Source organism: Artibeus jamaicensis, unplaced genomic scaffold (genome assembly GCF_021234435.1).
Source record: "Artibeus jamaicensis isolate MK-2021 breed Jamaican fruit bat unplaced genomic scaffold, CSHL_Jam_final contig_519, whole genome shotgun sequence".
NCBI lineage: Eukaryota > Metazoa > Chordata > Mammalia > Chiroptera > Phyllostomidae > Artibeus > Artibeus jamaicensis.
In genome coordinates this window covers 20856603-20878927 of record NW_026521871.1, presented here as the reverse complement: position 1 = coordinate 20878927, position 22325 = coordinate 20856603, and the positions used below count along the sequence as shown (strand labels likewise).

Below are 22325 nucleotides of genomic sequence, written 5' to 3'. Positions count from 1 at the left end.
GAATGGAGAAATATTTAATAAAGGTCCAGTTCCAGTGATGCTAGAGGCACAAGCCTGAGTTTTGGTGGCTGCTTGGTTTCACTTTATTCTGTTTCACAAAATTCAAGGACCTTGGGACACTTTGTGGTCCTGTTTTATTTTTAAAGGAGTTTGGACCAAGTCTCTTAGAAAGACTACGCCAGGCAAGTATTTATAGAAGCTCGTCTCCCTCCCAGCTGGTGATACCATTTGCCCTATCAGGGGTATCTCACCTCTGCTCCCACCCCTTATCCTGATAAGCCCAGCCCATGCCACCCCTTTGGAGCCCTCACCTGTGTCATCTCTACCTTTGTCTCCCTTTTATACAGTCCTCACTGAGTATTTGTTGCACTATCTTATAATTGGTTCTTAGAGGCCTGTCTTCCCCACCAGAATGTGCTCTTGTTTGTTAGAGCAAGAACCATGTCTGACTCCTCCATCTCTGTATCCCCTACCTTCTTGCTCAGCAAGAAGAGACACTCTGCAAACTTTCAAATAAATGAATGAAGCATGAACATAAGCAAAGGGGCAGAGAACCTGCTTGCCTTCCCCATTTGTCAGTCCCTTTCTTGGCATAAAGGAACAGCCTAGTCACACACTCACAGTGCCATTGTTTCCAGATACCAGAGGTCCCCCTAAGTGCTAGAAAGCCCAAGCAAATACCCTGCAAAGAAGGAAAAATTATGCCTACATCTTAGGTAATTTTAGCACAACTGTTCATAAAGGCACAAAGTTGAGACCTCCAAGTATACCCTTGGGGAATGGCTGTGAATGCTTGCCCTTAGGACAAAGGGATGCTTTGTAGCTGTTGTAGCTGATGGTCCTGTGAAAAGTGTCCTTTCAGCAATAACGAAGACATTGGGTTACATAAGACTGAACCATGGGATTCTGGAAGGATGAACACACAATGGATGAACTGTGGGATTTGGGATGGTGAACACACAATGCAGTATACAGATGATGTATTATAGAATTGTACACCTGAAACCTATATAATTTTATTAACCAATAAATTCAATTTTTTAAAAAAAGACTAAAGTATTGTCGGTCCCAGCTGGGAACAAATGAGGTATGATGCTTGTGGAAGCATTTTGTGAACTAAGAAGGGTAAACTGAGGTAGAGGGCTCTTTTTAAAATCATTGGTAATTAGGGTTTAGAGACACCAAAGTAACCAAGATTGGGTGGGGGGGGGAAGAACTGTGTTTTAGTAAGTGTATTTCTATGACTATGTTTCCTAAAGGTTCTAACTAGCTAACCCAAATGAGCCACATGGCAACTTTCCTTCACCTTGGATCTGCCCTGTCACTGTCCCCATGCTGATTCTACTCTCACCATATTTCACTTCCCCCAGGGGAGGTCTGGGACCCAGGACATGACTCACACAGGGGGAGTAAATACAGGAGTGAAATGGTACACACACATGTTTGCTACCTGCCCTCTTGGTGGATGGCAGAGCTGAGTAGCTTCACAAACCTAGGTTTTCAAAGCCAAAACCAGGCACATGCAGTGGACAGTACAGTGTGGCTGTCCCCTGTGAAACCCTGCTATATGGTAGGTTTTTTGCGTACTAAGAGCATTGAGATCATGCCATTTACCAGCTGCCATGTCACCTGTCTGAGCTTAAGTTTTTCCACCATGACCTCATAGGGCTGCTATAAAAATTGTAGAGAAATTCTTTGAAAGACTTGGGAACCATGTTTAATGCCCAGGCCTGTGGTTGTCCACATGTGCATACCAGTCACTTTGATAGGCTTGCCTTAAAAATAGGGCGTGTGACAGGTCACCTTTTCTTGGTGAACTACTTCATGCATTCTTTATTCTTTTAGGCCGTCACTATGGGGCTGTCAGTTGTGAAGGTTGCAAAGGTTTCTTCAAAAGGAGCGTAAGGAAAAATCTGACCTACAGCTGCCGGAGCAACCAAGACTGCATCATCAATAAGCACCACCGGAACCGCTGTCAGTTTTGCCGGCTGAAAAAATGCTTAGAGATGGGCATGAAAATGGAATGTGAGTGACAGTAATTCAGAAAACCACGAGTTAACAAGTAGAAAGTGAGCAAGTCTATTAAATAAGGTTTCTGTACCTGACTTTAAAATATGAAGAAAAAATACCACTCAGCCTTCATTTGGGTTTATCTTCTTGGATCAACTAGGTGCTTCCGCGCTGACACTGCTGGGGTTGGTCCTTTCCTGTGGTGTATGTGGAAACCTCCTCCTGGTAAATGGGGAGGCAGCACTGTAGAGTGGGGTGAACACGGGCTTTGGAGTAAAGCTAATACCAGATCAAACTCCAGATCTGCCACTTAGGACCTGTTAGGCCTGGGGAAGTCGTGTAGCTTCTCTAAGCCACAGGGGCCTCCTCTGTGAAATAGAACCCCTTGCCTTACTTACATATTAGATTTGGGGTTCAGTCTTTCTTTTAAAAAGGTCTTTATCCCTTACCAGTGTGACTCAATTGGTCGTACATTGTCCTGCAAAGTGAAAGGTTGCCAGTTTGATTCCCTGTCAGGGCACTGCCTGGGTTGTGGGTATGTACGAGAGACAACCAATCAGTGTTTCTCTCTTTTGTTCTCCATCCCTTCCCCTTTCTCTAAAAATAAATAAAATGTTTTTTTTTAATACTATATAAAAAGGTCTTTATTTTCTTCAGTTGTTTCTGGCATATATACCTATCCTTAGACCAGACTGCTGAAAGGAGAAGTTGCTAGGGTGATAGAAAATTGACACCATTGAACAGTTTGCAGAGGTCATGCAGGCTTGAAGTGCACATTAGAATTGTTCCTCTACAATGTGAGCCATTGGACAAGTTCTCTATTAGAGACTCACTTGAAGATGGGTGTTTCTCATCCTGGAGAATCCACTTTGTTAGCAAGTAAGAAGTAAAAACCCAGAGGGCCCAGGGTGGGCCCCAGGGCCATGCAGATGCCGTGCAGGGTGTGCCCACCACCTTGAGCTCTTTTTCCTGCTTTTAGATTTGGCATGGCATTGTTTGGCTTTGAACCCTTCTCTCCTTTGGCTAAAAAGTCCACTGTGAAAATTGAGCTAGACTTTCTATGCAAGACCCCTTACTTTTAACATGAAGGATATGATCTTGATTAATTTAAATTTTTCCTCTAAACATGAATGTTTATGTTGTGATTTAAGCTGTACAGAGTGAACGGAAGCCCTTTGATGTACAACGGGAGAAACCAAGCAATTGTGCTGCTTCAACTGAGAAAATCTATATCCGGAAGGACCTGAGAAGTCCTCTGATTGCCACTCCCACATTTGTGGCAGATAAAGATGGAGCAAGGTCAGTCCCTGTTTTGACAGAGGGTAACACTACCATCAGCTTTTGTTGCTGATCAGAGGAGGCACCAGTGTCTTGAGAAGGGGGATTTTGCAACCCCCTGCCAGCTTACCACTGCCATCTGACTCATCTGGCCTCATCCTTCTCTTTATGGAGCTTCTGTCACACCCCTGAACAGTCCTGAAGATGGCTGATGGGGTCAGAATTTTTCAAGGGCCCCGATTATGTCCCGTAGTTTGACATTTTTCATACAGGAAACTAGTTCCGTAATTCAAGATTGGGGCTTTTTGCAGTATAGACAAAAGGGTCATGGTCCCAGGTGTGGTCCCAGATGGTACCACAAGTTGGTTTGTAACTGTTCTTTTTAAAGTAATCTGTTGAACTTAATTTAAAAGGAACGGAGAGAGGGAAAACAAGAAATCCACATCTATTGTAGAGAGAACTAGAGTTGAGAATGCCTTGGCGATATTCTGCAAATCAAGTTAATTACCTGGCAGAGCGGCCACAGTCCACAGTTAGCATGGAAGCCCTGGGGAGGGGCATCTGTGTCCTCCTGTCTCAGGTAATAGACCCAACTGTGTGCACATCTCATTGCAGAGAGAAAATGGTTCAGTTACTTGGTGGGTGAGTCTAGTTAGAGCTTTTCTTCTACTCAGCCCTGCAAGTGTGGAAGGGACAGGGAAATATAGCATGTTTGTACTGTGCATTAAATGTTGGAAGCCACTCTGGGTTTCTTTATGTCTTAAATAGACAAACAGGTCTTCTTGATCCAGGGATGCTTGTGAACATCCAGCAACCTTTGATACGCGAGGACGGTACTGTTCTTCTGGCCACAGATTCCAAGGTAATGTTATGCCTTCTCTTATACCTTTATGTTGCAGTGCTTTTCTAAATGTGTGTACCACTTTCTTCTTGGCTTTCAGAGGCCATGTTGAAAGCATGACCTTCTGCTTCTCAATTTATTTCTTGTGATTTAGCCCTCCCCCCATTCCCCCATTCCTCCACCCCAGCACCATGATTTGTTTGGGGATGCTAATCACTTTTTAGAAACTCAGTAAGGGCTGGCTGCGCATAGTCATTTTAACAGGGTTTAGAGTTCAATTTGGAGAAAGTTCTGTGGCTCTCCTCTATTCAGATTTCCCCCCTGGTGCACACATTGGAATACTACTAGCATGCTGAAGAAACAGCTACTTATCCCAAGATGACCTTTTACAGAAGTCTCTAGTTTCTTTTTATTAGATGACCTGCAGGAGGAAACTCAGCCAGGATTCTAACAATTCTGAAACTGCTAGAGCAAATCAGTCATATGGAATTTAACTTGTGGGGGACAGAGATGTTTCTCAATCTGAAAGTGAGAGAGAGACAACTGGCTAACTTGTATGGATGAAGATAACTAAAGAGGAGGGTTTTATTCAGGTAGGGGAATCCATTGTCTTTCTCACCTTGTTCCTGATATGACCCAAAGTAGCAGCTAGCCACAGCTGAGGTCCAATTTTTCTTCTCTAAACAGAGTGACTCAGTAACAGAGCAACCCTTAGAACTGGAGCTGGGCCTGCAGGCTATCTTCTCATTTGTTCATGTGCACACTCAGGACATTAGGGCGCATCCTCTTTTGGAAAAGGAAAGGCAAAAATTAGAGCCACTGGCTGGCACGGAGAGCTGCCCTCCACCCAGTTGTTCTTCAGGCTGGGCTTTGAGCTTCCTGTCTTTCGTTAGCAGTGATGTGTACCTGGGAATCACACCTAGCTCATTGCTGTCATCCAGGAGACATTCGGGACAGTGACTGACAGGGGACTGGGGTGGAGGGAAAACTAACACTGCAAGGAAAGGTTGAATAACCTTAAAACTCCTTACTACCAGGGGGTTTCACAGCAGCTGTTCTGTTGTGCCTTTTAACTGATAAATAACATGCCTTTACATGGCTATACCATATTTTACTTATCCATTCATCAGCTGATGAACATTTGGGTTGTTTCTATTTTTTGTCTATTATGAATAGTGCTCCTCTTAACATTTGTGTACAAGTGTATTTGTGGACATGTTTTCATTTTCTTATGTGTATACCTAGAAGTGGAATTGCTGGTCATATGGTAGCTCTGTGTTGAAACTTTTGAGGAATTGCCTGTTTTCCTCAGTGACTGTACCATTTTATATTCCCACCAACTGTGTATGAGGGTTCCAGTTTCTCCACATCCTCTCCAACACGTGTTTGTTTTATTATAGCCATCCTAGTGGGTGTGAAGTATCTGATTGTAATTTTGATTTGCATTTCCAGTGATGAGCATCTTTTCATGTGCTTATGGCTATTTGTGTATCTTCTTTATGACCTTAAATGTCTGCTTAAATTCTGCTTAAATTCTTTGCCTATTTTTTAACTGGCTTATTTGTCTCTTTGTTATATAGTTACAAGAGTTTTTTAGCTATTCGGGCAGCTAAACCATTACCAGATATATGATTTGCAGATATTTCCTACCGTTTTGGTTGTCTTGTGGTGATGGGTGGTTTTTTGCTTTCTTGATAACTGTCTCTTGAGACACAAAAGTTTAAATTTTGGTGATGTCCAGTTTATCTCTTTTTGGTCTGTCATTTTATAATGTGTAGACTTGTGTACAAGTCTTGTGTACAACCACCACAGTCAAGATACAGAATTCATCCATCGCCAAAAGATCTTCTCATGCTTCCCCACTGTAGTCAGACCCCCACAGAAGCTGTTTTCAAACCAACATTATACCTTCATTGGTCTGAGAGTGTGTATGTGTGTGTGTGTGTGTGTGTGTGTGTGTGTGTGTGTGTGTGTGTGTGTTCACCTTTTAATGTTACTATTTTTTTGTCTCATAGGCTGAAACAAGCCAGGGAGCTCTGGGCACACTGGCAAATGTAGTAACCTCCCTTGCCAACCTAAGTGAATCCCTTAACAATGGCGACACTTCAGAAATGCAGCCGGAGGACCAGTCTGCAAGTGAGATTACTCGGTATGCATCCACAAGGGTAGAGGCTTCTCTCCTGACATGCACGCTCAGTCACTGCATTGTGAGGGTGGGTGGCAGCATTTTGACACCCACCCTGTATTTAATCAAGGATTGTAAAATTGTCACAGTGCCCCTGCACATCTGTCTCCTTTCACGTTTTAACTATGGGAATGTGGACCCACTTACATAAAACAATCAAAATTGCTTTTCATTACAAACAGTGAAAAAGGACATTGAGTAACTCAGTAGAAGCAAGGAAAAACTCTTCAGTGGATAGAAGTTACTTGTATCAAGTCACTTTTTATTGTGCCTAAGTAGTAATAGCTCATTCCCTTTTCCAGTTCTGTTTTATCCTATTTTTTCATGTATATTTTTTCCCAGTAGTGAATATAGACCTTAAATTCCTCAGGGTAGGTAGATAGATATTAGGTGATAGACAGTGTTAGCTGGTCCCAGACATCTGCATCTGGCTGCTGAAGATGTTTCTTCCCTGCAGCGTGGCTCTTGTGTTCGTTCCTTTCCTGTGGGAGCAGCCACTCCTGCCTATCTTCCCAGACCAGGCAGGTGCACCTCTGGGCCACACAAGTGTGGTAGTTCTTATGTTCACTTGTGGTCTGAGAGGAAATTTTAGATCCAAGCCAATAGAAAAAGGATAGGATTTGAGTTAGGCAGAATTCTGGTTTTATCACTTACTGTGTGGGCAGTCTTAGAGAAGTTATTTAGCAGCCCTAAGCCTCAGCTTTCTTATCTATAAAATGTTGAGAATTCCACCTTGGAGAGAAATAGTTAAAAAAAAATTTTAAATTACACATAAAAATAGTAATATATAGCTTAGTGCTCAGTGAGATATATAGACAATACATAGAAGCTTTCATTGTTATTCCTTCTCTCAGCAAGTAGAATTTAATTATTTTTCCCCAGTGCATTGTTTTTCTCAATTATGTCTCAGCTAGAGTTCATTTCCCCTAAAAGCTGTCGATTCACAACACTTGCTTCCTTTAATTTTGCTCACAGGGCATTTGATACCTTAGCTAAAGCACTTAATACCACAGACAGCTCCTCACCTCCAAGCTTGGCAGATGGAATAGACACCAGTGGAGGAGGAAGCATCCACGTCATCAGCAGAGACCAGTCCACACCCATCATTGAGGTTGAAGGCCCCCTCCTTTCGGATACACATGTCACATTTAAGGTGAGTGTATTAAGCCTAACCATGTGCCCCCAGCCTACTGGGAGGGTGGTGTACCAGAGCTGCTATCAGTTTAAAAATCAAACCTTCGAGTGAGCTCATTTTCTGTTGTGGCATTTGATCAGGATATTGTATTCTAGAACTATATTCCCATTATAAAGCATCTTCACTGATCTTTTGCTCACAGTGGCATTTGGCTCTGAAGGTAGCCCTTACAGGCTGATGTGGTGGGGCTGACCAGCAAAGACTAAAAGCTAACTGCTCTGCTTTCCACCTTCCGATGGTGGCCTGGCTCAAGCACAGGCTGAGGCAGGCCGCCTGGTCTGCTCCAAAAGCAAGCAGCCAGCCCTCATTCCCACCCATCGGTCCTGACCACCTGCCCTCTAGAGCTATAAAAAGTAGATCTTAGGTGTCCTTGAAGGGTCCTGTGAGGTCCCCATGGTTCTTCCCCGCACTCTTGCCCACCAGCCTTGTTTCACAGGACACTCACAGCTTCCCTAAAGCCCTGTTAGTCTCTAGGTCTCCAGGCTGTCTTGCTGTTCCCCCAGCATTCTTGACTAGAGAGATATGGCTGGTCATTTAGGAAGATTGGGTTCCCGTTTATAATTGCCCGAAGATACTGAGGACACAGATCACCAGTGGGATTCACACTTCAAAGGCATTAGAGCTTCTAGACATTGGAACTCCTGAAGCCCAGGCCTGACGTGATGGTGATGGGATATTATTCTCTTACCATCTGGGCTTCTGTTCACTCATTCACTGTTGCCTTGAGGCCACCTACCAGATGTCTGTTAATCAGGAAGTTGACCCCTTTTTCCAAATTTGATTTAGACTTCAACCTATGGCTCAAAATGGAATTGCCTTATGACAGACAATTTAGTTGAGGCAAGAGTTGAAAAATATGTCTTTCTATGGGTAAGCTGAGAGATTCCATCATTCCACATTCTGAGAGCCATCAAACCCTAGTTCACTGGGCAAGAAACCATGGGGAGCCAGGGCCAGCATCCCCTACAGAGAACACTCACTTCATAGAAGGATGGGTCCACACAGGAGCCTCAACATCACAGACAGCAATTCTAGCTGCCATGATGTTGAAACACAACAGGAATTTGTATCAACAGACCAAGCCATCCCCTGTTCCTTGGTCACATCCTGTGCTCTGTACCTTCTCTTCTCCAGCTAACAATGCCCAGCCCAATGCCAGAGTACCTCAACGTGCACTACATCTGCGAGTCTGCATCCCGCCTGCTTTTCCTCTCCATGCACTGGGCCAGGTCAATCCCAGCTTTTCAGGCACTTGGGTAAGAGGCCTTTTTCTCTGGGAATCCTCTGGCAAGGGCCTTACCCTCCCTAGCAATGGCCTAGAAGGTCTCTGAGGGCCCTTCTAGTTTGTTCTTATGATTTGATTTTCTTATTAAATATACTCAGTGGACTGGTAGCAGGGAACCATGGTTGCTGATGCTACAGTGTTCCTCAGATCTTTATCAAGCCTGCTCCTTGTGCTAAGGACTTAGATTTAGCAGCTAAGGATGGAGGGGAACAGAGGCAGGAGTCATCCTAAAATCTGGAGACAAGTAAGGGCATGCTGTAGGGGGCATCTGAGATAAGGACGTACTGTGTCGCAATGCACCAGCCATGTCACCCTAAGTATAAATCACCCAAGGCAGGGCTGAAGGCTGACTTGGATGGCCCCTTCCTCCCCACTATATTCCCAGCTCCTCCTTTGCAGTTTGCAGGCCCTCAATTCTGAGCTTAGGTGTAGGGTATGTCACCTCCCTTCAGAGTCTACACTTACCCCTTAGTCCTTTGATTACTGCATCCTCTCAGGACAGCTGCAGATTAGAAGGCTGCAATAAATGATGGTTTAGTCATACCTATTAAAATTTGTCATTATTTAAGTTCAAAGAACCTTTTTTAAGAGAATAGTTTGTCCTCAAAGTGACTTAGTTTAGAGATTTTTAGATGGTGGTGTCCTTAGAGAACAGAATGATCCTAGATGTATCATAGACCTTCAACACACACTTGCTGAATCCATTTGTTTGGGGCATCCGGGGTTTGGGAAGTGCCAGCTCACACCCACACCCAGCCTTCCTTCTGTGTTCCCAGGCAGGACTGCAACACCAGCCTGGTACGGGCCTGCTGGAATGAGCTTTTCACCCTCGGCCTGGCCCAGTGTGCCCAGGTCATGAGTCTGTCCACTATTCTGGCAGCCATCGTCAACCACCTGCAGAACAGCATCCAAGAAGGTAGGGCCGGGACATGGGGGACTCTGTCGAAGCTGACCCATTGCAAATTGGCTAGCCTTAGTGTTCCGCACCATTCATAGGCTGAGGGAGGTATAACTTTTAAGTAATAAAGATTAGGACCAGTCAGAACATTTAAATTTCTTCCCAATTGTCTTTTTTCATATAGTGAATATGAAACAGAAGAAAAAGATAATTGAAAAAAGTTGGCAACTTCCTGCTATATAGATATGTAGTGACGTTTTCAGAATAATCATAATTTGTTTTCATCTTCATTAACAGGTTACCCTTTTCATGTGTAATATTTCACAAATCCTCACAACCCTGTAGAATAGTCTATTATCCCAGTGTTACATATGGAGAAACTGAGGTCCTGATAAGGTTCCTGGCGTGCCCCAGATGAAACAGCAGGTAGAAGAGCTGAGGCACCAACCTAGGTCGTGCAGACCCCTGGTCCAGGACCATGACCACGGCTCCCTGATTCTCTTCTAAGACCTGTGGCAACCCTCTAACATTTGGCGGTCAGATCCCAGTGTGTCAGGACTGGGAGATAGCCAGTGCAGTGCAGTCTGTCCACATGCTGCGTGTCCCCAGTACACCAAAGATACCGTCTAGTGGACATGCCCAGGGTTCAAGACTGACACCGACAGCCTCACTTGCAGCTGAATAGGAATTCAGCTGTACTTGTCATTGAGCATTCCACGTGTATGATATCTAGCAGTGTGAGTTACCTGGTCACTTCTTTGTAGTTATTCCTTTGGAATAGTTACAAAAAGGTGATTTTTAAAACCCTGTTACATTTTATTATATTTAAGTTAGAGTTGTTCACAAATGAGCTTCTAGTTTTATTTTTAACAGAGTGTTAATACTGATACCCCTCAGCAAAATATTGTCATCAGGATTAAATCAGATAACATATAGGGTTGTTTTGACAACTAAAAAATGCCAGCATTTCAAGTTAGCAAATATTTACTAAATGCCTCCAGAGACTTAGAAAACCTAACCATTGATAAGAACACACATACGGGTCTCTGTGTACCTGTACACAAGTTTCTTTTACTCTGCTAGGGGTTCATTATTGAAGCAGAAAACAGAATAGTGGAATTGGAATGCCTGTTGTCACTTCACCTTTGACTGGAAAATAAAGCTCTTAACCATCTTGAGATAATTGGATTTTCATTAAAACATGAAATTATTCTCTTTTTTCCCCCCTCAAAGAAGCTTATGTTATTTTTATTAGCCTTTCTTAGGGGATCTCTGATGTTGATTTCTAGATAAACTTTCTGGCGACCGGATAAAGCAAGTCATGGAGCACATCTGGAAGCTTCAGGAGTTCTGTAACAGTATGGCGAAGCTGGATATAGACGGCTATGAGTATGCATACCTTAAAGCTATAGTTCTCTTTAGCCCCGGTAAGATATGTGGTGGTGCTGTTTTCCACCTGTGTCTACTGATAAGTTTGAGAAAATGAATGTGTTGGTGAAGTCGTCAGCAGTGGAGACAAGAGACCTGCCAGACTGTGACTGAATGTTTTCGCAATAAGTGTGCTTTGCCAGCTGACATAAATACACTCTTTTAAATTCTTGCCCTTATATAGTCCCAAAGAAATGGCTTTATATAGATTTAATCTGTATCCTAATTAAACCATTGGCCAAATGGGGCTGCAGCATATAAAATACTGTTCTACCATCCTGTGCCTTTTTTGTTTTGTTTTGCTTTTTGCCAGTTTTTCAGGTTATGTTAGCATATACAACCTAATATAGATAGAAAGTACACAAGTTTACCCATAGTCCTCTGTGGAGGGCAGCAGCAACAGCTGCTGCAGGAAAAGCTATGGTCACAGCAGGTGAAGAAGAGTCAGCAGGACTATTGGTGGAAAGTAAGAGATGTTGGGCCGGCCTCATTCACTACCCCTCTGCTGTTGGCGCATCCTGAGAGGTCACTTTCATGACTGACTGTTGCCCTTACCATTGTGCTCAATAGCTGGGGTTGTACACAACTTAACCTTTCCCTTCCTCCCCAGTCCTACACTCAAAAACAACAGAATAATTAATAAAAATGGGGGAAATTGCCTTTGCTGCTGTGGCTCAGGGGATTGAGTGCTGGCCTATGAACTGAAAGGTCACTTACTCAATTCCCAGCCAGGGCACATGCCAGTTGGGGGCCTGCTGCAAGACACAGCTGATCAGTGTTTCTCTCTTTCTCCCTCCCTCTCTCTAAAATATAAGTAAAAATATTTTTTGAAGATTTATTTTTTAGAAAGAGGGGAAGGGAAGGAGAAAGAGAGGGAGAGAAACACTGGTGTATGTGGTCACCTCATGTGCCCTCTACTGGGGACCTGGCCCACAACCCAGGTATGTACCCTGACTGGGAATTGAACCAGTGACCTTTTGGTTCACAGGCCCATGCTCAATCCACTGAGCTACACTAGCCAGGGCAAATTTTTTAAAAAATTTAATAAGAGAAATTATGTGATTAACTATCTAGAAAATAAATTTCTAATTCATGTGATAGTTTTAAAATCAATGTTTTCCAGAGTAATAGGAAGTCAAACACCCAGAACCAGCAGTTGGGGCTTCTGAGGCTGGAGTGACTACTCAGGACCCCAGCTTCCTCCTGGGCACCTCCAGACCTTGGCTAAGCACAGGAAAATCCTGTAACGGTGAAACCTAGTCAGTTTTCAGAGTTCAAACTATTGTGCTTGAGAAATTTATCAGAAGTTTGATTAAAAATAAGTACTAAGAAATCAGTGATGCTTTCTAAATACAGAAGGCAATTTGTGGGCACTTTTCTCTTTTCAGATCATCCAGGTTTGACCAGCACAAGCCAGATTGAAAAATTCCAAGAAAAGGCACAGATGGAGTTGCAGGACTATGTTCAGAAAACCTACTCGGAAGACACCTACCGGTGAGATGCACAGGCACATGCTGTTGCTCGGGATAGGGAGGAATGCAGCTGGATCTGTAGTTGCAAGTATAAATTGTGTTAGCTGTCCCATTTCTAGCAGCCTGGTAAACCCTGCATTTGATTACACTTTAATTCCTACATTTTGTAGGTGGTAATGGAGTGCGGAAAGTGCCAAGCGGAAAGAGTCAGGAATCCCTGGCCATCCCAGTGTTGCCGGGTAACTGTGGGTGTTGAGACCTTGGGTTGCTCACCTCTGTGACGTGGGGGTTGGAGTCGATGCTATATGGTGTCCTGTAGGGCTGACGACACGCATGAGGCATGAGTCCTCAAGGAGACACCCCCTGTCCAGAAGGTAGTTGGAAGCCTTGCTCCACTGGTCTGCATCTGCTCCAGAGGCAACGCTGCAGTACTTTGCAGAAAAGTTCTTAGGACATAAACCAAGTCTGACCCCTGTAAGGCAGTGAGTGAGTTGTGTCAAATAGTAATTTTACCCCCATATAATGTGACTTTAAAAGTCCCTTTATTTGGGTGAAAGTTAATTTATATTATTTGTAAGGGTTGGGAGATAGAGATAGATAGATAGATATATACCTTTCGCATGCAGGCTTGAATAGACAAGTTGTTCTGAAATAGGGCAGAATACCTGACAGACTTTCTAGCCAAGGAATGAAAGAGCTCTTTCCCCATGACCACTTCAGCCTACTGGCGGCAACATGAATTTCTGGGGCTGTAACAAGCAAATTATTTAGTATTTCCCTCCCCATCTTATGTCCTCAAAATAAATACTGCAGCAGGGGAAGCTGCCTGGCCCTGCCTTTCCCAGCTTGCTTCTCAGCCCCAGAAGGACCATTTCTCTGGTGTGATTGGGGGGGGGGGGGGGGGGGGGGCTGTGCCTGTGGCTGGCCCTGCTGGCAGAGAGGCTGCTTCTTCTTTAGGCACAGCTCCATGGCTTACAGGCAGCTTTTGCCAAAGCAGGTTCCGTTGTCTAGTGGGGTCACTGAAGACCGACCTCACCATGAATCTAGAATATCTTAAGCCTCAATACATATAAAATGGGACTGTCAAGTAATGTACCCATACCCAGAACTTAATGCGTCCAGCCAGGTGTGAAATCAAGCGGTCCCCTGAAGAGGCCACAGGCCTACCCCCACACAGTGCCTGTGCCTGCAGCCAGAAGCAGCTGAAAGTGCCCATCTGAGGGCTGCTGGCAGAGCCCCAGCACACTAGAATCACCTCCACAATAGCAACTCTCGTCTCTGAAAGTAGAGGTTCCAAAAAAAGTCCTGAGTCACTCTGTCCAGTCAGGGATCCTGGGGGAGAAGGGGACAAACCAGGTGATTTAGGACCAAACATGAAGTAAGGGAGTCTTTGTCATAGGATTCAGAAACTCAAAGACAGTTCCCAAAGAAACAGCCCTAGAGTGGTTTACACCCTGTTTATACATTCATTCTTTTTAGTCTTTGCCATCCTTATGCTTTTTCTCATACTGTTTGTCTCTCCTGAAATACCCTCTGATTCCTCCCCATTCTTTGCATCTCTGCTGATAGACATTTTAGCCAGCCTCTAAGGCCTAGCTGAGATGTGGCATGCTCCAGAAAGTCCTCCTTGATTTGTCTTTGCTGGCTTCCTGACACCCTGCAGCCGCTGGTCAACCCCTCCAGGTCTGTGTGGTGTCCCCTTACACCTTTGTGCCCCTGCAAGACTCACAGTGGCTGGGTGAATGGATGATGGACTGGAATGCTGCTTGCATAATATTAATATATTTTCCCTTTTTGAAAATAACATATAATGTTCACTGTAAAAAAATTTATTCTGGAAAGCAAAAAGGAAGTTTTTAATCCTGTGTAAATATCACATGTCTAGAGATACCTGTTAATGTTTTGTGTATTTACTTCCAGAAGATTTTTATGTATGTGTAATTGGAATCATAAAGTATAAAGTAAGATTTTGTAACCATTTTTCAAAATTTAATATTCAGTGAGAATACATACTCTGCATCATTTTCTGTGACTGAAGAGATGCTGTAATTTAACTTTTCCTACTGGTGAGAATGTAGGTTGCTCCCAGATGTGGGCTGGCACTGCCGTGGGTGTCCTCACACACGCTGCTGTGTGGGGTGGCTTCCAGGGGTGTCCAACCTCTTGGCGTCTCTAGGCCACGAGAAGAGTTGTCTTGGGTCACATATTAAATACACTGTTGCACATAATCACAAAAGTGTCTCATAATGTTTTAAGTAAATTTATGATTTTGTGTTGGGCCGCAGGTTGGACACCCCTGCAGTTTAGACAGCGTCCCATGACCCTCTGGGACAGAGTCATGGTGTGCCCTCCACCCAGGGTTTCTTTAAAATGAAAACAAATTTATTGTTTTATTTTAAATTACAATGCTAAATGAATACTGGAAATTAGAACAATACAGAAAAAGTTTTAATATGTAAAATCACTCCAAATTTCAGTACCCCAGAGGCCAACCTTTAGCATTCTGGTACATATCCTCCCGAATACTATTTACGAATGTGCACAAAATAAATATACACGAGTGTGACTGCGCTGTACTTGCTGCTTCACAGCCTCCTTTCAAGTTTCTATTCAGCTACATGCCACAGACTTCTTTCCTTATCAGCGAATTTGGATCTTTGTTATCCTTCTTAACGAGTTTGTATTGCTCCATTATACGAAGACACCGTATTTCTTTGCATCTGTCCTGTATCGATAGAGTTCCACGTTTTTCTTTTTGGTGGGGGAGGGGAGAGCTGTTATGAATAATGAAGGGAACGTATTTATACATACATCCTTACACTCACTTGACTTTTTCCTCATGGTAAAACTACAAGAGGTGCTACTGAAATCAAAAACAAGAGGTGAATAGTGGATGGATCTGTGTGTGGTTGGTTAAATTCTGAGTAGTGCAGATAGGGCCCCTGGGAGCCTGTCCAGAACAAAGTCTGAAGGCAGTGAGTCCCCCTTTCTCTAATGACCCTCCCTCTTACAGATTGGCCCGGATTCTTGTCCGCCTGCCGGCACTCAGGCTGATGAGCTCCAACATAACAGAAGAACTTTTTTTTACTGGTCTCATTGGCAATGTTTCGATAGACAGCATAATCCCCTATATCCTCAAGATGGAGACGGCAGAGTACAATGGCCAGATCACCGGAGCCAGTCTATAGTGCACACCGCACACCTGCTGAAGAGCGACAGGTTCCTTGAGCCTGCTCAGAGACAAAGAAGACGAAGTAGTAGTATTTTGGTATGTGCAAATATTTCCAGTATATTCATCATTTCCTAGCTGGTTTCTTCTTATCTGTTAATCCCAGACAGTAGCAAATTTTAGGATACTAAAAGACTAGTAGTATCCCTTCCTGCCATAAGAAATGTTTAAATGCCTTTTGATGAAGCAGATTTTGGAGCAATCTTTTAACTCAATTTGTATTTAGAAATTCTCAAAGGGCAAAAAACAAAGTTTTATTATGTTAGAGACTAGTATTAAAACTAAAAGAACCTAAGAGAACAGTATGTGTGTGTATATATATATTAAAAAATGTCCTTGGAATTAATAACTACTAATTACCAGGGTAATAATATGAGCACTTTCTACGCACTTCTTATCGATGCATAATGTTAGCAACATCGTGTCTATTCGCAGGGCAAATGGAAAATTGTATACATCTTTTGCCAAAATGCTAATGATTTCTGTGAAAATGCAATAGGGTACAGGAGACAATCATTTAAGTTTAAGAAAAGAAGGCATCACTCTTAACTGTATGCGTACTTTGGTGGTATTGAACTAAATTCCTGTGAGCAAATGAAAATGTGTCTTATCTGTATCGTGCAGTAAGTGGGAGTGCACTAGCAGTCAGTGGTGACCCAAACCAAAACCTTCTTCAGTCACAGAGCTGATGCTTGTCAGGTTCCCTGACCTGGTCCTGGTCAGGGATCTGCAGGCTCCTCCAAACCTGGGCATCTTCTGATGACTGGTTCTCAGAATTGGACTGCAACCAGTCAGATATTAACTCCCAATTCCTGAAGCAATTGACAATGTGGGCATTTTGAGCCCTTGATAGTAGTACTTCCCTGAATATAACCTGGGGTGGCTGCGGATTTCAGATGGAGAGATGTGGCCTCCCTGGAGCCTGAGGGTTTCCCTGTCGGGTTTCTATTCCAAAAGCCCCTGGAGAAGGGCCTACATTCTTGCAGTTTAGTACTACTCTCGGGGTGAGATATGTGTACAGGATCTTGCTGCCTGGCTAGGGCAGTGGTGAAGACGAATGGAAGGGTTCTCTGTTGACCTTAAATATCAGGGTCTTTCAGAATGTCTCTGGACTCAGCATCTCCGTTGGCAAGTCTCTTGATGGCACTGGCCCACCGTGCACTTTGATTCCCCCAGGTGTGTGCCAGCATACAAACCCTGGAGCATTTAGATGATGGATGCAGAAGCAGGCTGCCTGCTCCTTACAAAATGACCATTAGTTCCTAAAGTTGTCTTCTCATAATTGTAGCAGCCATTGTTTCCAAGAACAGAATGTGATTATAAGGAAATTCTTATCTAGAGAAGAGCACCCACAAATCCCCATGGATGTGAGTTACAGCAAGCATTTCCTGCCCTGCCCCGCTGCCACCCCAGGCACTCTGGCTAGTGCCTCTGTCAAGGTGGGCACTTCACTGAACTGTGCATGGGTGTCAGACGGGCCAGCCACAGGCTATAGCATGATGGGATGCAGTGTTCTGAAGTGTGTTGACAGCACTTTATGAAAGTCAGTGAGAATTAAGTGGGGACAGTCTCTCCAATGATAATTTCCAGTTTGGATTTAATTGTCTTTAATAGTTTGTGCCTTGGAAGCAAATTTTGGAGAATAGTGAGGGTGCCCAATATAAAATGATGGAAAGGATTTAATCTTACCAACTTAAAAGTTTTAGTTTTCTAACTCTGAAGTAGTTTTAAATTTCAAAATTAAGACAAAAAATTGGCCAAGACATTGGAGTTAGGACGGGTCTGTATCATTCTGCTTGTAAAAGGTTTTAGCGGAGGGCATTTTGAAGCATGTTCATGCATCTTACACAGCAAATCGTCTCTTTCTCTTCTCTGATTTTGAAAAGAAAGCGTATCTGTTGATCACACTGTGGCTCCCTGGAAATACGTATTGTGTCACACCTTTCAGATCTGAGTTCTTAGTGTTGGTGAAGAGGTCCACACTGGCCAACTCCCTTACTCCCAGGGACAGTCCCTGGGGCAGTCCCTGGAAGTCCTGTCTTTCAGGCTTTTAGACTCTGGTTGCCTTAAGATATTGGGGCAGTTTAGGCAAGACCTAGGCTGCAGTCCTGACAAAGCCACTGCTTAGATATGTTGGGGAGAGGCGGTAACCAGTAGGACAGTGAACACTTGGATAGGGAAATGCCACACTCCAACAAGACAGCCCTGGAGAAAAGTCTGTTTAGCTTAGGAAGTTGCTGATTGTAACCTGGTCCTTTTCCTTGAGTCCCTTCACTGGTGGGGGCTGATTTCAGTGACCATTTTCAGGTTTGAGCACTCCTCATTAGTTCCTAGATTCTGGCCTTACTCTGAAGTGGCCCTTTCCTTAAGATCAGGTCCACACTACCTTAATGCTCGCTGCTCCCAAATCATTTCAAGCATTTGACAGCAGGTCTGTTCTATCTCTTATCAAATTGGTTAAAAGAAGTAAGCTCAAAGTCAAGAGTCATTGAAAGGGATCCCAAGCAGATATTTGGGCTCAGCTTTCACAAGGCATTTAACCTGTGTTAGTAGGTTCAGACCCTAGATTTAGTGAAGGAGACCAGCCCTCTGCCTACTGAATCTCTGAGAGAAATAAGGCAGGAGCAGGAATCTGTACCACGTAGCCTGCTCATACATACCCTTCTGCTGGCCTGGCCAGCCCTCCCTCAGTGAGGAGAGGTGCGCTGGCTACGGGAGGCGGGCACAGATACGCAGTTGCTTTGTGATGAAGCGGGCTCTTTTCCACTGGTATCTTAATGGTGTCAGTTATGTTTTGAAATTTGGGGCGTTCATTACGTAAAACAGGGCAGGAAGAAACTTAGAATCTGAGACCAAATTACCCACGCAAATACTTTCCAAGTGATTCCTGGAAGTATTTTTAAGGAAGTATGTTAACCATCCTTCTAATTTGAGATTTTTGTTTATTGAGAGTTACATTATTTATTGTCTTATCTCTGTGGTTGAGATTCTCGTTTGGGTTTTATAATTTCAGGTGTAGTCACTTGTAAGATGTGTTATGTAATATTCCTCGAGAGGCTTTCCAGCTTGTTAGTGTCAGTATTAAATGTGGGCTCTGTTCTGAGGCAATGGCCATGGGTCATGCTAATAGCTACAGGCGTGTCTACTCAGGGCTCCCAGCGTGGCGGCAGCACTCTCTGCTAGAGCTTACTTAGCAGTTTTGCTTATTTTGAGGACAGCCATGGCAGGGAGCCAAGAATTAGAAGGGCTCTTCCTGTACCTTGTGCTTTCACTTTGGGAAAACCGCATTCTGGTCCTCTGGGGGCGTTCCCAACAGAGCAGTCTCACTCCCTGCCTGCCCCCTGCCCACCAGGCAGCCCTAGGCTATGGATCCAGGTTCTATGTAGGACCTAGTTAGAGGGAGGGCATGGCCTCCTTTCGGGTGGAAATGGCCTGACGTGCATTGGGGGCTACAGGTGACGTTTCAACTGTTCTCTGAGCCCAGGTCATGAAAAGTGTCGTCTTCCGATACTTTATCTCAGGAGGTCAGCGCCCTTTAGAGCCTAGAAAGGTCTGAACAGGCAGGGCAGATGACCCCATACTTGTCCCACTTCCCTTCCCTACCAGACTGTGCGGCTCTCTGCAGACATTTTTTAACTTTGATGTTTGTAGTTGAGACAGAGTGGGTATGGGTCTCTTGTACACAGAGCTCTGTGCTTCCCACCGGTGTGGCGTGTCTGCATGTCCAGCCCTGAGCTCCCCTCAGCACATTGTTGTGTACTGATTTATAGGCTTGTATGACTGAACGAATGTACATGTGTTTATATCTTCTATATATGTACAGTGTATATAATGTGTATGTGTACATAGATGTATATTATGTATACAGATACGTAGCCACGTACCCAAACCCTCCTTATGTTTTAAAGAGAATCTATGATAAAAGTTGCTGAAGTAAATTGATGTGGGTGTTCCGAGGTCCCTGGGGAAGATGGATTTGCTGATATTTTAACTCCATTTTCCTTTGGATGGTCTGTCTGGGAAAGGCCATGAAGTCAGATCTCCACTCTGTACCAGGGAAAGTTCCAGACAGAAAAAGTCCCAACAGGATGACATTGCTGGGTATTCTCCAGGGTCAGACAAGGGCTAAGAAGCTGGAAGACAACTTATCCTAATGTCCAGAAACTAGATGAGGATCTTTAATGTGGTTTTCATACGCCCATTTATGGGCTAACTGGAAGGAACTTGGTAGTTCGAGCTGTTGGCCTCCCCAGAGACTCGCTGTGTCATGTGGTCAGTTTCAGAACAGTCTGTGTCATGGGACCTGGCGCCCAGTGTGGTAGCAATTTCCCCACTTGCTCTGGACTCAGCAGACAGTAGGCACTGCCCTGTGAGTAAACAAATGCCTAACTCCAGTTGCAAAAAAAAAAAAAAGCCTACCAGGCGTTCTTTAAAAATAAGCATAAATGCTGATGGCTAACTTTATGGCATATGTTACAAATCTTAAATTACTTCTCCAACTATAGCATGTGAATGAAATCTACTGACTTCTTTCTCTAAATTATGATTTTAAAATTTCAGATAAAATTTTGCATTTTAATATGGATATGTATGCCCTTAAAGCTACAAATGCCAAATTTTCCTTGTTCAGGTTTATTCTGGTGATTTTTTTCCCCTTAAATTGGGCTTTAACTGAGACATGGCACTTGGAAACCAGGCCTCAGCCCGGCAGTAGTGGCTCGTGGACCTGGTAATAAGCACAGGGGCCTGACTGCCAGGAAGGTGGAAGGCTGGCCTGCTGAAAGAAAGCACTGGAGGGATGCAAAAACCTAATCCACAGGTTGCTTTTTTTTTTTTTTTAATAAGCTGTTGGAATTTGAAAACACTTCATTGAGACCATGTACTCAGTGCCTTTTGTGAGACTGGGCTGTTCAGCCTCCAGCTTCCCCATCTGTGATATAAAAAAGCTCCTGCTGCTTCACTGGCCTCCCAGTAGTGATTGTCACCTTTCCCATGTCCTTGCCTGTTGTGACAATCACTACTGAAAGTAGCTTTCCAGTTCACGTAGTAAAAATGGAAGATCGACAGTCTCTAAATGCATCTTTAAAATAAAAATTTTCCTTTGGAGCTATTTATCTTAGCGGCAAACAAAATCAACTGAGACCTTTAAAAAAGTATGTTGGGGTAGGAGATGTCTGAGATATTTTTAATGCCCCACTATACTTTGAATTAAGCAGACGATAATTTTGGTGTCTCAAAGTATACATACAACATAGAAAAAAGTGCTATCAAATAAGTGCTGAAAAATGCTCAGCAACAGTTATCAGTTGACAACTGTGATAAAGCTTAATATTTGGATAACATTTGGATGTAGACTTTACATGAAAAATGACTTTTCTCTAGGAAAGTATAATCATTTTAACAACCAGAACATTTATGGACTCAAATGCTGCTGCCACATACAACTCAAGTGCTGGAATATTTTTCTATATCCTCCCAATTATCTTGTAAACCAGTGTTCAACTAGTTTTATAACTGAAAAGCTGCACATTTTTCATAGTACAAAACCATAGTTTTTACCTGTAGTTTGGACCTCTGTTTAAATGTAGCTAAGTATTACCAGCCCTTTTAAAAGACGTCTGTTAAAGGAAAATTCGGGTGTTAGATTTTCTTGGGACCGTTTCTGTAACCTCTGCCCTTCCTAATACAGAAAATATTGTTTATGCCATTACATTTTAATTACAGATTTAAAACCTGTTGAAAGCTGTAGCTTGAAATCAGCTTTGTTTGTGATGGCATTTAAAAATAGCATGTTCTTTTTAAACTGAATTTTATATCTAATCAATGTCTTCAGTCTTGAAGAAGAATTTGCATTGTTGTGTTTGTATATAGAGTATTGCAGTGCATGAATTAGCTTTATGCATTTTATTAAATGCTATTTCAATGTGGCATTATTGTTGTGGCTTAATACTACTACCTAAATGAGGTTTATACTATTAAAAGTTAATTAAAGACTAATGTGCATCCTGCTCATCATTTTTCCTCGTAATAGTAATAACAATAATGCCTGACCCCCAGAAGTCCCCAGAGCACTCGCACCTAAACTCCTAGTAGGTGGTGAGGTGCCCTAATCAAACCTTGGAGCTTTCACCTCACCTCAGCCTTAGCCAAAAGCTACTCAGCCCTGTCCATTTGATGGCTCACTGGACTTACTTTTCTGGAGCAGGGCCTGGGCTGCCCGTCCTCAAAGACTGCTGTCAGAAACAAACAGCCTGGCCTCAGACCAAAGTATTCTTAAAAGTTTTCACAAGTCATCTAACCTCTCATTTTACAGGTGACACGTCACAGGTCCAAAGTCAAGACCCTTAGCAGAACCCACTGGCAGCCAAATAGCGTTAAATAGCTTGGTCAGCTTCACTGGAACAAAGTCAAAAACCACTTAGCAAACATTGGTTATGAAATAAAATTAAGAAACATTGTATAAATCAAAATCTTCACAGCAATTTTTAATAATTTTCCCCCATT

General features: G+C 43.4%; 1 protein-coding gene across 3 annotated transcripts in view; it reads left to right on the top strand.

Moving 5' to 3' along the window:
• NR2C2 (nuclear receptor subfamily 2 group C member 2) overlaps nucleotides 1–21818 on the top strand; it is a 91746-nt gene extending 69928 nt beyond the window's left edge. For all 3 annotated transcript variants that reach the window (XM_037139361.2, XM_037139358.2, XM_037139359.2), the window contains 10 exons: nucleotides 1846–2025; nucleotides 3162–3309; nucleotides 4057–4150; nucleotides 6145–6278; nucleotides 7290–7467; nucleotides 8644–8765; nucleotides 9571–9710; nucleotides 10982–11119; nucleotides 12509–12614; nucleotides 15606–21818. In XM_037139361.2, coding sequence (XP_036995256.1) covers nucleotides 1846–2025; nucleotides 3162–3309; nucleotides 4057–4150; nucleotides 6145–6278; nucleotides 7290–7467; nucleotides 8644–8765; nucleotides 9571–9710; nucleotides 10982–11119; nucleotides 12509–12614; nucleotides 15606–15780 — 1415 coding nt within the window. In that variant the 3' untranslated portion in view covers nucleotides 15781–21818. The remainder of the gene's footprint in view (nucleotides 1–1845; nucleotides 2026–3161; nucleotides 3310–4056; nucleotides 4151–6144; nucleotides 6279–7289; nucleotides 7468–8643; nucleotides 8766–9570; nucleotides 9711–10981; nucleotides 11120–12508; nucleotides 12615–15605) is intronic.
• The last annotated feature ends 507 nt before the right edge of the window (nucleotides 21819–22325 follow it).